This window comes from Squalius cephalus (assembly GCF_949319135.1).
Source record: "Squalius cephalus genome assembly, chromosome: 4".
Taxonomy (NCBI): Eukaryota; Metazoa; Chordata; class Actinopteri; order Cypriniformes; family Leuciscidae; genus Squalius; species Squalius cephalus.
Window position 1 is genome coordinate 34,482,536 of NC_137125.1, and position 15,912 is coordinate 34,498,447.

A 15,912-nucleotide genomic window follows, 5' to 3' on the forward strand; every position below is an offset into this window, starting at 1 on the left:
GATATCTGTTGATATGAACTTAAATAGATCAAATTAATTGGTTCCAGGGCTACAACTCTGGTAGTTGGAGCGACTTAATTTTTTTGAGTAATCAACTTTTTTTTTATTTTTTATGAAGCTAATTATTAAGTTCCTCTAACTCAATTTAGCTTGTTGTTTGAACGTAAATTCACTCAAATTCAAATTCACTCACTGTCATAACTCAAAAAATGCATGCACACGGTTGCGTATTTTGTTGTTGCTATTGTTGAGTGGAGCCAATACATAATTTTTTGGAGTGTGTGACAGGGTTCCCTTTGCACAGTAAGCTGGTGCCAAATACTGACATTCATGAATAGACCTTAGGAAATGGTCCTCAATTTCCAACCCTAGGTGTAAAGCATTTTGGGTCTGTGCTCTGTGGATTATCCTGTGGGTGACCTCCACAGACTGAAGGACACAGCATGTCTCATCACATTTGACAATTGTGCTGAGACCTTGAGGACTCCAGCAGATTAAACTGATTGAAATTTCATTTGTCTCTTTTCTACCTCTCTCTTTTTTTTAACCTCTCTCTTTCTCTTCCCCTCTGGTGGACTGTGTCCTGCTTTTGTGCACTTATATCTGGAACAATATCGAACTTGTAAGGCACATGCATGCTGTAGGGTGTCTTCTGGGTGTATTATATGGGATTGTTTTTTTTATTTATTTTTTATTTTTTATTATCAAAAACCAAACATCTGATCGCTTCGAAAAGTGATAGCATGTCTTCTCAACAAGCCACATGTATGGTGTACATATTAGGACTTCCTTAGACTTTATAAAAGGCTTCAGGTCACAGGAATAATGTCAGGTGTCAGAGAAAACGTCTCGGTTACTGATGTAACCCTCGTTCCCTGAAGGAGGGAACGGGAGAAGTAACGTCGACGTGACGACGTAATTGGGATCACTTCAGGGAGCCCTTTCAACTTCGAGTGTCTACAGAACGAGCCAATGAACGTTGGCGTGTGTGAATCGCGTCACGCGCCCCCGCCCCGCCGCGCGGGTATAAACAGGAAGCGGGCGCAGAGAAAAGCCAGGGCCGGGTCTGCCTCCTCCGAAGGCAGCGCTTGCAGGTTCACTACCTGGTCCCGGAAGGGAGTGGTAGGAACCTTGGGCACGTATCCGGGCCGGGTTCTCAGGATGACGTGAGAGTTATCCGGGCCGAATTCTAGGCACGATTCGTCGACCGAAAATGCATGCAGGTCCGCTACCCTCTTGATAGAGGCCAATGCAACCAGGAGTAGTGTCTTACAGGACAGAATTTTTAACTCAGCTGATTGCAGAGGCTCAAAGGGTGGTCTCTGAAGTGCCGAAAGGACCAGAGACAAATCCCAAGAGGGTATAGAGAGTGGGCGAGGAGGATTCAGTCTCCTTGCTCCCCTCAGGAACCTGACGATCAGGTCATGCTTTCCCAAAGACTTACCATCAACAGCATCGTGATGTGCAGCAATAGCGGCAACATACACTTTAAGGGTGGAGGGAGACAGCCTTCGCTCCAGCCCTTCTTGCAGGAAGGAAAGCACGGCTCTGATCGAGCAAGATCGGGGGTTCTCCTCATGAGAGGAGCACCAGTCAACGAACAGGTTCCACTTCAATGCATAGAGGCGCCTCGTAGAGGGGGCTCTAGCGGAAGTGATGGTGTCAACTACCGCAGGGGGTAGGTCACTTAGAACCTCCGCGTCCCGTCCAGGGACCAGACATGGAGTTTCCAGAGGTCTGGACGCGGGTGCCATAGGGTGCCCCGTCTCTGAGAGAGCAGGTCCTCTGTCAGAGGGATGGGCCAGGGAGGAGCACTAGTTCCGGGAACCAGGTCCGGTTGGGCCAATACGGCGCAACTAACAAGACCTGCTCCTCGTCCTCCCTGACTTTGCACAAGGTCTGTGCAAGAAGGCTCACTGGGGTAAATACATACTTGCGTAGGCCCCGGGGCCAGCTGTGTGCCAGAGCATCCGACCCTCGGTCAGGGAATAGAACAACTGGCAGTGAGACGTGTCCGGAGCGGCAAACAGATCTACCTGTGCGGTCCCGAAGCGCCTGAAAATCAGCTGGACCACCTGGGGATGGAGTCGCCATTCTCCCGGCAGCACCTGCTGACGTGAGAGCTCGTCGGCTGCACGATTGAGCAGGCCCGGAATGTAAACGGCACGAAGCGACCTCAGATGCTTCTGACTCCAGAGGAGGAGATGGCGGGCGAGTTGTGACATGCGGCAGGAACGTAGACCACCTTGGCGGTTGATGTACGCAACGGTCGCAGTGCTGTCCGTACGGATCAGTACGTGCTTGCCTAGTAGCAGCGTTTTGAAACGGCTCAGTGCAAGACGTACTGCTAACAACTCGAGGCAGTTGATGTGCCAATGCAGTTGAGGCCCCGTCCACAGACCTGAAGCTGCATGCCCGTTGTACGTGGCCCCCCAGCCGGTGGCAGAGGCATCCGTGGAGACCACAGAGTGCCTGGACACTTGTTCCAGGGGAACACCCGCCCGCAGGAACGAAGGGTCCGACCACAAGCTGAGAGTTTGGCGACAGTGCGGAGTCACTTGGACCCGGCACGAGCCGCTCTGCCACGCCCATCTCGGGACTCGATCGTGGAGCCAGTGTTGGAGCGGCCTCATATGAAGCAATCCGAGCGGCGTAACCGCGGCTGCAGATGCCATATGCCCCAGGAGCCTCTGAAAGAGTTTCAGTGGTGCCGCTGTTCTGCGTCTGAGTGTGCTCACGCAGTTCAACACTGACTGGACACGGGCCTCGGTGAGGCGCGCTGTCATGTTGACCGAGTCCAACTCCATACCGAGAAAAGAGATCCTCTGCCCGGGGGTGAGTTTGCTCTTTTCCCAGTTGACCCGAAGCCCTAGGTGGCTGAGGTGACTGAGCACCATGTCCCTGTGTTCGCACAACTGCTCTCTCGACTGGGCCAGAATAAGCCAATCGTCGAGGTAGTTGAGAATGCGAACACCACGCTCGCACATGGGAGCAATGGCTGCCTCCGCGACTTTCGCGAAGACGCGGGGCGACAGGGCCAGCCCGAAGGGTAAGACCTTGTACTGATATGCCCGTGCCTCGAACGCAAAGCGAAGAAACGGTCTGTGTCGAGGGAGAATCGAGACATGAAAGTACGCGTCCTTCAGGTCAATCGCTGCAAACCAATCTTGGGGACGGATGCATTTGAAAATGCGTTTCTGCGTCAGCATCTTGAACAGTAGCCTGTGAAGGGACCGGTTCAGGACGCGCAGGTCCAAGATTGGTCGTAACCCACCACCTTTCTTGGGTACAATGAAGTACGGGCTGTAGAAGCCCGTCTTCATATCGGCTGGAGGGACCGGCTCGATCGCGTCCTTCGCCAGTAGGACTGCGATCTCGGCCCTGAGCACAGGGGCACTGTCCGCCAGAACACGGGTGAACAGAATGCCCTTGAAAGCAGGGGGACGCCGGGCGAACTGAATCGCATAGCCGAGTCTGATGGTACGAATGAGCCAGCGAGACGGGCTGGGAAGCGTTAACCAGGCTCCCAGAGACCGAGCAAGCGGGACTAACGGCACCACAGACGTACCCGGGGTGGGGCAGTGCAGCGGAATGCAGGGACCCGACTCGGACGGCACAGCGGCCCGAAGTGGGGTCTGAGTGTGTGGTGCAGCACATACCTGCTTCCGACGAAGGGCAGAGTGAGTGTGAGGAGGCGACAGCACGTCCGGAACACAGCCACTGCTGCTCGCTGGCGATGGAAGAGGGGCTCGGGAGTGACAAGGCATGGCGGCGTCGTCGACTGCCAAGCGCACCCTCTTGGGGCCCAGAGGTTTCAGAAATTGCTCTTTTTTTGAAAATGTGGGTACCACTGACCCGCGGGTCAGTAGTGTAGTGGCGGAACAAAAAGAAAAGGAAACAAAAGATTCTCCGCCCGGCCCTCCACCGGGGGAAGGAGTGGCGCCTTCGTCATCTCCTGAAGAGCAACTTGATCCACCTCCGGGCCGCCCGTCTCAGGGTCGTTTGCACCGTCGCTTGCCTCCTGGTTTGGCAGCGGCCTGGACGGGCGGGGTCGGCTTCCTACGGCTTGCTCCGCGCTGAGGCCTGGATTGTTGCTGCTGCTGCTGGGGCTTAGCGGGAGCGGAGGACGCCGCAGAAGGCCGACCTCGGCGACGAGTAGACGGAGGGTCTGCGGCCGGCGGACGGGAGGGAGCAGCAGCGGTCCGCCGGGGCAGGATGTGCCGGATGGCCTCCGTCTGCTTCTGTGCAGCCGAGAACTGTTGGGCAAAGCTCTCGGAGGATGACTCGACGGGGAAGCCCTCACGGTAATCCTCAGATCACCCTGGTCATGCACTGAAGTAGGTCTATTCTGCGGGGCAGAATAGATACTAGATCGGGGCATAGGCGAGGGGACTGCACCTCCCTTGAGGTAAGCGAGTCTCGATCTAAGCGCTGCGATAGTCATATTCCCGCAATGGGAACATGAACTATCCACAAAAGCTGCCTCAGCGTGTTGAATGCCCAAACACGAGAGGCAACTGCTGTGGCCATCTGCTGGCGCCAGGGAACGACGGCATCCAGAAACGCACAAGCGGAATGACATCTTGAAAAAGACGCAGGGTCACGCTTGTGTTGCTCTTTTAGTGAAAACAAAAAAAGTAGAAACTCTCTTTCAGTGCTGAGGCACCCAGGGGTAGCCGTGGTGTGAATAACACACAGGGGAAACGCCCACCGATACCGACACACACACAATACACAAACAGCAGTGCTGTGAAAACAGCAGTTGAGAGCTGCTATGTTCGCGGCCACCGCTGATCGCGCCGTCACACCAACACGAATGAGAGTCTTCTCGTTCTCAGTAAGCAGTCTGTAGGTTCAGAAGTCAAACGAAAGCTCGGCTCCGAAGTGAAAGACAATGTGTGCGTGCGCCCGCTTCCTGTTTATACCCGCGCGGCGGGGCGGGGGCGCGTGACGCGATTCACGCACGCCAACGTTCATTGGCTCGTTCTGTAGACACTCGAAGTTGATAGGGCTCCCTGAAGTGATCCCAATTACGTCGTCACGTCGACGTTACGTTGAACGTGAGCGACTGAAAGGGAACATGTAATTCATAACGAGTTTCATTTAAAAGAATGCTTTTTCACAGTTTACAAGAAAAAAGGTGCCACAAAATACACTGCTAAAATCCAGGGCCTTGACCACCATAGACATTGAGGTGGACAAATAGTTAAATATTTTATTGCCATATTTATTTGCAATTTTAAATGTTTTGTACCAGCACAGGTAACAAATGAATTAGTGAATATTAATATAATTTATTACATGGCTTGGTTGAATTCCAATGTAGAATGCGGTCTGTTATTTCTTGATAACAGACTGCTGCGAATTATAACACACCGTTGCCATGAAAAACAGAGCCTTGCTATGGATGCGGAACGGACTATTTTCTTTAGCGGAAGCAATACAATCATTTTTAAATCAATAAACTCCTTTTTAAATCAATATTTTGTGTCAAATTATTGATTTATTTTGTAGGTAGCCATGTAATAAGCGGGATAATGTATAGCGAGGCGGTTGTTATAGTGAATAACAACTCCAGTTCAGCCTGTCGGGGTTGTTATTCGCTATAACAACCACCTCGCTCTACATTATCCCTTACATATATACCAAATTCTACATTTTTTAGGTCACTTTTTTGAAACTCTTCACAGTGAAGTGTCATTCAACAGTGTTAGTCTTTTAACTTCATCACAATCTATACAAAAAAGAAAACTTAGGAATAATTTTGAACTGTAATATAAACATAGACTATGTAAAATATACTGTAGCGAATTTTAAACAGTAGAGAGTGTCATTCTTGCTTTATAAAGAAACTTTACAAAAGCGAACATTCTATGATTGTATATATTTTAGTGCATTTTGAATGTGAAATTAACTGCTGTGCCAAGCTGAAAATTGGTTGGGATAACTGTGTGAAGAGTAGCAGAATAATAACTATATAAAATGCAAACAAATGTGCCTCAATTTCTGATATAAATCCACAGATAGTATAAAGTAGCAATTTTTCTTGGTTCATTAAAGTTACACATGCAGTGCTTCTTATGCCAACAGCATGCCATTTGCATTTATTCATTTCATTTTTGAATGCCTCTTCTTTTTCTTATATTATTGTAAATAGTAATATCACAAATAATAATAATAATAATAAAAAAAACACTCCCACCTCTAAAATCCTTCTATCCTTTGGTAATAATTAAATACACTGCTTCAAGCATCAGTGGTGTTTATAGCAGCGTACCGTATTTTGCAGAGCCTTTTTCTTGTAAACTCTGTAGAATAATAATTTTAAAGGAAACTTATTTTTCCAAACCGCTTGTCCTATGTAGGGTCACAGGAAGGCTGGAGCTTATCCCAGAATTTCAGGCTGCAGGCAGGGAAACAAACTGAATGGATAATGAATGACACGTTTCTTAAGTTTTGTCTGATGCCATTTCATCTGATTCTTTGATGCCTAAGGCGATTTTGTCCAATGCCTTTATATCTGAGGCTGTTTCATCTGCAGTGGGATGGCTTTGCTTTTATGCTCTTGGTCTTTTACAAGAAACTTATTAGAAACATTTATTACACAATCATCTGATCTTATATTGTATATGATTATAGTACAGAGACTATCTGGCAGCAATTATAGCCTACACATCATAGTTATTTTTTTGATCATCTTCATGGTTTGATAAAAAAAAAAAGAAAAAAAAAAAAAGACTGATATGTAATAGTTTTAAGTGTAGTACAGTGCTTTGAATAATAGATCCCAAATATGATCTTACCATCTACGCAGGCCGGCCTGGCTCTCGTTGTCCCAGCAATCTGTCCTTTCTTACATGCGCAGCGGGCCGTCTGTCTGGCAATAGTTCTGCGTGGCTGACTGCTGTCTCTGTCTAGAGTAACAATCTCACAGGTGCCTGCTGCCAGTTGACCTGCAGGACATAACCAGAGATAGAAGAGGGGTTCAGAGGGGAACATTGCGGAAAATCACCATAGCAGTTTTCAGACTTATTCAGGTTGCTTTTTCATACACTGTAAAAAAAAAGAAGAAAAAAAAGAAGAAAAAGAACAAGTACTGGCAGCTTATTACCCAGACATTATCCAGTAATTTTATGGACATTTCCATTAACCCTAAAACAATGCAATTAAGTTCAAAATTCAAAATACAGGTAAAACACCTGTAAAGTATAAATACAGAAAATTCAGACAAATTATTAAAGTACATTGTTCCCCATTTTAAAGATTTATTTTTGGTGATTTTTGCCTTAATTGTGATAGGATAGTATAAAGAGGACAGGAAGCGGGGGGACGGGATCGGGAAAGGTCCACAAGCCGGGATTCAAGCTCGAGTCAGCAACAGCGCTATATGTCGGCGCTATAAGTGGCGATAGTTGCGCCCTATTTTTACTGATTTTTCTAGTTACAATGGGGTTCTCAGTTATGCTTAGGTATCAACTTTTATAGATAATTATCTTAAAATTCCTAAAAAAAATACAGTCAAATGGGACAATTGTAGACATGCAATAAGAGTAATATAATGTGGGCAGCATACAGCTCAAATAATTTGAATTTGATGAGAAATGTTTGATTTCATATTAAAATGTTAAAATGAGAAATTGTTGAGATTGTTTACTTTTTTACGACAGTTTGTACTTTTTCTCAGTAAAAACAAGAGAAAGAGTAGAGTGAAGTAAAAAGCAACAATCGATCATTTTTATTGACCTTCCCTTTCTTTGTCAGAGTGTGCTGGAGATGAAAATTTTATTGCAGTGTGAAGCAGCTTCAGCAATTACATATTCAGGATGGATGGATGGATGGATGGATGGATAGATAGATTCAGTTATGTCATGAAAAAAATACATTTATTGCCCATGACTCAAGAAAAATAATATAGGCTAAATCAAAAACACAACATTAAAGCATTTCTAAGCTTCAGTAAGGGCCCTCTGTGAAGCCCTCAGATTAACCTGTCTATATGTGAAGCTGGTCTACAGGGAATCTGCTTCCTGCTCCAGACCTGAGAGTTCTGATAGGCAGAGAGTCAGAGCTGTGATTTAAACTGACCCAGAGTCAGCGTGCTGAGGTAAAACAGGGTTAATTAACTTAACGCACAGGTCGCATTCAGGCTAATGGAGGATCTTAAGATACACAGCTGTACTGCCGCACCAAATGTGTGTCTCTGTGTGTATTTGTGTGAGGTCAAAGGTTAAACAACATCAAGCTTAACAAGATGTTTGTGTTTTCATGGAATTTATTCAACCTTTAGCTTAAAGATTGCAGAGTGTGTGAGTTGGATTATGTAAAAATCCATTTGTCAGTGTGTTTGCTGTCTAGATGAGACTTCTTAAGCTCTGGAGGTGATAAGAAAAACAACTTCCTGATATTTCATAATTTGGCTGCTGTATCTGTTCACAAAGCCATAAATTCTGATAGGTGGGATTTACATCTTCTTTAATAATAATTCCCCCCATTTTTTTCTTTCAGATTATTGCTTTTAAAATTCAAGTACACATAGGGCCCTATTTTTATGATCTAAGCGCATGGTCTAAAGCGCAGGGTGCAAGTGCACTTAGGTTGTGTCCAAATCCACTTTTGCTAGTTTAACGACAGGAAAATTGGTCGTCCCTCCCGGCGCTTGGTCTAAAAGGGTTGTCCCTATTCTCTTAATGAGTAATGAGTGTGTTTTGGGCATAACATGCAAAAAAAAAATGGCGCTCGCACCATAGCAGATTCGATATTTACAAGGCCAAAAAGCGGAAAAATGGAAAACGCTTCTCCAGAGAGGAAACGGATCTGGGGTGCGTTTCCCGTACAACTATATAGCTCGCTGCTTAACTACCATAGTACGATGCATTGTTGGAGAAATCAACTAGCTAGTCACGACTGTTTCCCGAAACCATATGTCGCAAAGTATCGTTCAACCACGTTGGTTTATGACGTCTCGCACGTGGTGGACTAATTACTTATTTTAATTGATCTGTTTGAGATCGAATTAACGCTAGATTTTGTCATATAAGTTACAGACATGGCATCTGAAGACCATTTCTAATTTTTCTCAGTTATTTTGCTTTATTACCAGACTCAATATTTGGCTTGTTCTTACATAGTAGAGCACGTTCGCACATGCGCAGTCTTCAAAAACGGTGCTTTAAATCTCTTGACAAACTAAAAGACGTAAATTACATTTGTATGTATTCTAAATAAATAACACGGGTTGTACTGAATGTCAGCTTGCTTATTTTGCTAAAGATAAGGATTTATTCAGTCTACATCTCATGTAAACTAGAAACTATGCTTCTAACGACAGCTCGAGAGTTCCAACCACACAAGTTTGCGATGCTGTTTGCGAACGTTCGTTGGAACGATGGTTTCGGGAAACACCAAATCGTTGAACTATGCTGATAACGACGTAACTTGCGACCATAGTTGGCTAACGATGCTTTCGGGAAACGCACCCCTGCTCGTGAGCGAGGTTAAAGCGCGCAAGCAGACCATCTACGGGACAAAGTGTACGCGCGTTGTGGACCCACCTATAGGCGCATATTACTAATGCACTCAAAAAATAAAAAAATTAAAAATACCATTGACTTTAGACCAGGTTTCAGTTGGTCAATGGTGCAGTCTATTTCAGTTGCCTCAAAATAGCAAAATGGGTGCAAATGCATTTGCTTTTAAAACAACGTGGTGCAGGACGTGAAAATGAAAACTGCATTGGGGCTGAAACCAGCAAAAAACACTTGTTTTGCCTGGCATTGCACCATGATAGGGCCCATGGAAATAAATAAAAAATAGAGCAAATTAGAAGCCTGAAACTTGAACTTTGAACAAACATCAATGTTATTTATTTATTTCCTCTGTTAATTGCAGACCCTTCTGGAAGCAAGTGAGCTGTGTGAAACGCAAATTTGTCGTTGTGTAAGTTTCCTTCCTTCCGCTGATTTCCATTCCCCTCAAACCATAAAAATAGCATGAAAAAACACTTTGAAACAAAAATATCTAGAATAAACGTGACCTATGTTAAAAAGACAATGTTCTCTCCTTTCTAGATTGTATTTCACTCTATGATAAAAGCTATTTCTTTATTTCTCTTTGTATCAACTCTCATTTCATTTATATTCCCCTCCTCCAAGCTTCTGGATGATGTCGGATAATGATATGTCATATGTGCGTAGCAGCGGGAAATCCATCTATCTCTTTAACAGTCATTTCTGCAGAGATTGCATCTGTCTGCCAGATCTGAAAATCCCCAACAGGAACTGCAAAAGAAACCTTCCCCTTACATTGCTATAAGCATAGTAAGACACGAAGAGATGAGATGAAGCTCTTTTAGAAATCTCCTTTTTGTCAGCAATTCATGCATTGAATAACATTCTTCTGGTTTTTGTCCTAGTTTAAACTACATTTTGTTATTCTGTGCTCCGCTGGTATTGAATTAATATATTACTTGAACATTATCAATCTTTAAGAGCTGCTCTTCCATGTAAAAGGAAATATTAAAGGGCTCAAATTTTTTCTCTATCTTTTGTGAAACAGTTTGGGTAATATGGAAACATACTGTAGCTTTTATTAGCTGCAATTCCTATCATTGAAATGTAGTTATGATGCTTCTTGAGTTATCTTATGCTAGGATCAACCAAGCAATAACTGTGGAAAGATGCAATTATTAATGTTAAGGACCTTTTACTGGTGCAAATATCAGATTTAAAAGGTATTCATCCTGATTAATGTCAATGCTACACAGATCTAAGACACTTATTAGGTGTTCAGAACCATGGCTTCCCCAATTACAGGATAGATAATATTATTTCTAAAAACCAGATGCACTAATGATAAGAATAAAATGTGGACTGTTCAAATATTTTGAAGCTCCTGACTCTGCAAGCATTCATTGTTCTGCATTTACTTCTGAAGGAATGAGCCTGATAACCATTCAAGGCTTCTAAGAGGCACAGAGAAGGTAGAAATGAACTAAAAAACTAACCTAATCAGTAAATCTCAGAGAAAAATATAAAGCATTTCCTTAATCTATGATTCTGGGTTCAGCATGAATATCCCATACAATAGATGGTGCTGATCTACAAACACACACGCATATGTTGGTTTTTCATGTTTTATGGGGACATACATAATGTTTTTTACACTGTATAAACTGTATATTCTATCCCCTAACACTAACCCTACTCCTAAACCTACCCATCACAGAAAACATTCTGCATTTTTACATTTTCAAAAAACATCACTTATGATTTATAATGATTTATAAGCTGTTTTCCTCATGGGCACCAAAAAATGTCCCCACAAGGACAAAGATTTTGGATATTGCCATTTTATGGGGACATTTTGTCTGCATTTCCAACATGAATGGCCAAACAGTTAATCTCACCAAATCTTGCTCAAACCACCAAATCACAACAATAAATTATATGAAATTATAACACTGGCAAAATTTTCCACTCAGCATACACCGTCACCCATAACACACTAACCTAACAACAGACATCAGTCACAATGTTCATATATATATCTTAATAATGAACTTTTCTATGAAATTTACAGTAAATCATTTTTTTACATAAACCAATGTCTTTAAAACAAAATGAATTGCACCTTTTAACTTTATTGACTTTAATATTATTTCATTTTACTGTAAATGTTCTGCAATGATTGTTTATAACCTCTATTTTCTGTAGAAATGCACATCATTTGCAATTATTCTATTTTGACTGTGTTTTAACAGTTTTGAAAGCAGTATATTAGCATTTGAAAAATGGGCTGCAAATAGTGTTTTACAGGTATTGGAGTGTGAATGACAAAAGAGTTTAGGGATTTTTGGAAGATGTGGTATTTACGTTTTTTTCTCATCGATATGAAACATTTCTCCAAACTCAGGTCACTGCTGTCAGGCTTCTGGGTGGATGAAGTAGGAGACGAACACGAAGATGATGAATTCCAAGATTTTAATTCTAAATATAAACAAATACAAACAAAAAGGGAGCGTGCGCTCAGAACAAGGATAAACCTAACATTAAACAAACCTAACATAAACATTGACCGACAAGTGATGAGTGAACAGAAGGAACTTAAATACACAGACAGATGAACACAAGACAGGTGATGCAGATGATGAACAGGCGGGTAATGAAGGGAGTGAGTTCAGGTGTGGAAACAAGGAGGATTCTGGGAACTGTAGTGCAGACAGGACGATGACAGACGGTGAATGTGACATTACTCCCCCCTCCCGGTAGGCGCGTCCTCGCGCCGTAGAAAGACCAAAGGGGTGGGAGGGTGGGCGCCCTGGAGGCTGACGGGGAAGACAAGGCAAGGGAGACAAGGCAGGAAGCCTCCAGGGCGGAGCAGACTGTGGGTGTGGTCACGGTGGAGCAGGCTGTGGGCGTGGCCAGGACGGAGACGACCCCTCGGGCGGCCACGGCGGTGAGGACCCTTCGGGTGGCCACGGCGGAGAGGACCCTTCGGGTGGCCAGGGCGGTGATGTCCCCTCAGGCGACCACGGCAGTGAGGACCCTTCGGGTGGCCCTGGCGGTCCGGACCCTTCGGGTGGCCAAGGCGGAGAAGACCCTTCAGGTGGCCACGGCGGTGAAGACCCTTCAGGTGGCCATGGCGGAGAAGACCCTTCAGGTGGCCATGGCGGAGAAGACCCTTCAGGTGGCCATGGCGGAGAAGACCCTTCAGGTGGCCACGGCGGTGAAGACCCTTCAGGTGGCCATGGCGGAGAAGACCCTTCAGGTGGCCACGGCGGTGAAGACCCTTCAGGTGGCCATGGCGGAGAAGACCCTTCAGGTGGCCATGGCGGAGAAGACCCTTCAGGTGGCCACGGCGGTGAAGACCCTTCAGGTGGCCATGGCGGAGAAGACCCTTCAGGTGGCCACGGCGGTGAAGACCCTTCAGGTGGCCATGGTGGTGAGGACCCCTCAGGTGGCCATGGCCCCTCGAGTGGCCAGGACGGAGCCCTATGGCCCCCCCCCAAAAAATACTTGGGAAAAGTCCCGGGTACCAGAGAGGGCTCGGTGCAGGGCAGATCCAGCGACGAGGGCTCGGTGCTGGGCAGATCCAGCGACGAGGGCTCGGTGCTGGGCAGATCCAGCGACGAGGGCTCGGTGCTGGGCAGATCCAGCGACGAGGGCTCGGTGCTGGGCAGATCCAGCGACGAGGGCTCGGTGCTGGGCAGATCCAGCGACGAGGGCTCGGTGCTGGGCAGATCCAGCGACGAGGGCTCGGTGCTGGGCAGATCCAGCGACGAGGGCTCGGTGCTGGGCAGATCCAGCGACGAGGGCTCGGTGCTGGGCAGATCCAGCGACGAGGGCTCGGTGATGGGCAGATCCAGCGACGAGGGCTCGGTGCTGGGCAGATCCAGCGACGAGGGCTTTGTGCTGGGCAGATCCAGCGACGAGGGCTTTGTGCTGGGCAGATCCAGCGACGAGGGCTTTGTGCTGGGCAAATCCAGCGATGAGGGCTTTGTGCTGGGCAGATCCAGCGACGAAGAGGGCTCTGAGCTGGACAGGACCAGCGGCGAAGAAGGCTCTGAGCTGGACAGGACCAGCGGCGAAGAAGGCTCTGAGCTGGGCAGGACCAGCGGCGAAGAAGGCTCTGAGCTGGGCAGGACCAGCGGCGAAGAGGGCTCTGAGCTGGGCAGGACCAGCGGCGAAGAGGGCTCTGAGCTGGGCAGGACCAGCGGCGAAGAGGGCTCTGAGCTGGGCGGAACCAGCTGCGAAGAGGGCTCTGAGCTGGGCGGAACCAGCGGCGAAGAGGGCTCTGAGCTGGGCGGAACCAGCGGCGAAGAGGGCTCTGAGCTGGGCGGAACCAGCGGCGAAGAGGGCTCTGAGCTGGGCGGAACCAGCGGCGAAGAGGGCTCTGAGCTGGGCGGGACCAGCGGCGAAGAGGGCTCTGAGCTGGGCAGGACCAGCGGCGAAGAGGGCTCTGAGCTGGGCAGGACCAGCGGCGAAGAGGGCTTTAAGCTGGACAGGACCAGCGGCGAAGAGGGCTCTGAACTGGGCAGGACCAGCGGCGAAGAAGGCTTTGAGCTGGGCAGGACCAGCGGCGAAGAGGGCTCTGAGCTGGGCGGAACCAGCGGCGAAGAGGGCTCTGAACTGGACTGGACCAGCGATGAAGAGGGCTCTGTGCTGGACGGGACCAGCGGTGAAGGCTTTGAGCTGGACGGAACCAGCGGCGAAGGGAGCTTCAGGGTCGACGGAATAAAAGAAAACAAAAGCTCTGCGGGCATGACGCTGTCTGTCACAGGCGCAGCGGGCATAACGCTCACAGTCTCAGGGGCGGCGGGCATGACGCATACTGCCTTGGCTTCGGCAGATCTGGCGTGAAGTGCAGGCTCGGCTGGACTGGCGTGAAGTGCAGGCTCGGCTGGACTGGCGTGAAGTGCAGGCTCGGCTGGACCGGCGTGAAGTGCAGGCTCGGCTGGACCGGCGTGAAGTGCAGGCTCGACTGGACCAGCGTGTTCCATGGCTTTTCTGACTGACATGAAGGCTGGGTCGAACATCTTCAAAGCCAGGTCTGCACTGTTCGACACCAGCTTACGAGCTCGGGGCCAGAGGATCCCCGCAATCAATCTCCCCATAGTCTCTTTATTCTTTTGGTCGGTCAATCTGTCAGGCTTCTGGGTGGATGAAGTAGGAGACGAACACGAAGATGATGAATTCCAAGATTTTAATTCTAAATATAAACAAATACAAACAAAAAGGGAGCGTGCGCTCAGAACAAGGATAAACCTAACATTAAACAAACCTAACATAAACATTGACCGACAAGTGATGAGTGAACAGAAGGAACTTAAATACACAGACAGATGAACACAAGACAGGTGATGCAGATGATGAACAGGCGGGTAATGAAGGGAGTGAGTTCAGGTGTGGAAAAAAGGAGGATTCTGGGAACTGTAGTGCAGACAGGACGATGACAGACGGTGAATGTGACAACTGCTCTCAAAAAAAAAAATTAACAGTTTCAATTTATTATGATGGTCCCTTTAAGACTTTCAGTTGACTATAAGTAATGCTGCACCTACATGTCAATGACTCTCATTATTAGAATATTAGTTGAGTATAGACTGTTAGGTTTGTGGTAGGGTTCGGATAAGTAGAAAAAGTTGACATTTCAGATGGCAGGTCAGGCTGGTGCGTGGCGGTGTTGCAGGCGTACTAGGCTGACCTGCTTAAAGAGCTGGGCATGAGTGGGGGAAACGTCAGTGAGGAGCTGATTGCTGAGCTGTGCCGAGCCACAGGCCTGTCTTTGCAAAGAATGGGGAACGGCACACTGTGCTCCACCATCAAAAAATAAGCTAGACCTGAGATCTCTGATCTCAGAAAATAATTTTTTTTTTTTTTTTTTTTCCAATGAGGATTTATGTTATATAATCACAAACATGCAGCAATTTTTTACTGTTGTACAATACTGCAATCACTGAACTTTATTGATCGTGCCTCTAATTTACATCTGGCCAAAGAATTGCATTAGAGAATATATTCTTATCGTATAATGAGGGGAAAAAAAATCTATAAAAAGAGCTGCATTTTTTTTTTCTGATATATAAAACAATTTTGTTGGCTGTGTGAACTGTTGTAAACATTTTTGCATATGATTTGAAATTTGTATAACATGAATGAAAACTTGCAATCTGTTTAGGACACAATCTGTGCTCAGATCAAAGTATTAATTGTTCTGAGAGAAGATCTGAGTTTGGATAAATGTGTCAAATCAATTGAGAAAAACTGTAAATGCATTTTGTGTGAAAGCAATAAAAGATTATGCAGTTTGGTGCACACAGATTTCTGTTTTGCTGACAAAGTGACTTCAGTTTTGACCAATCAATAGAGTTAGCAATCAAAATAAATAAATAAATAAATAAAAATCTGTTATACA

General features: G+C 46.4%; 1 protein-coding gene across 3 annotated transcripts in view; it reads right to left on the minus strand.

The window, feature by feature from the left end:
- tafa5a (TAFA chemokine like family member 5a) overlaps positions 1-15,912 on the minus strand; it is a 191,796-nt gene that overhangs the window by 94,934 nt on the left and 80,950 nt on the right. For all 3 annotated transcript variants that reach the window (XM_079868925.1, XM_079868924.1, XM_079868923.1), the window contains exon 2: positions 6,804-6,953. In XM_079868925.1, the coding sequence (XP_079725051.1) occupies positions 6,804-6,953 (150 nt within the window). The remainder of the gene's footprint in view (positions 1-6,803; positions 6,954-15,912) is intronic.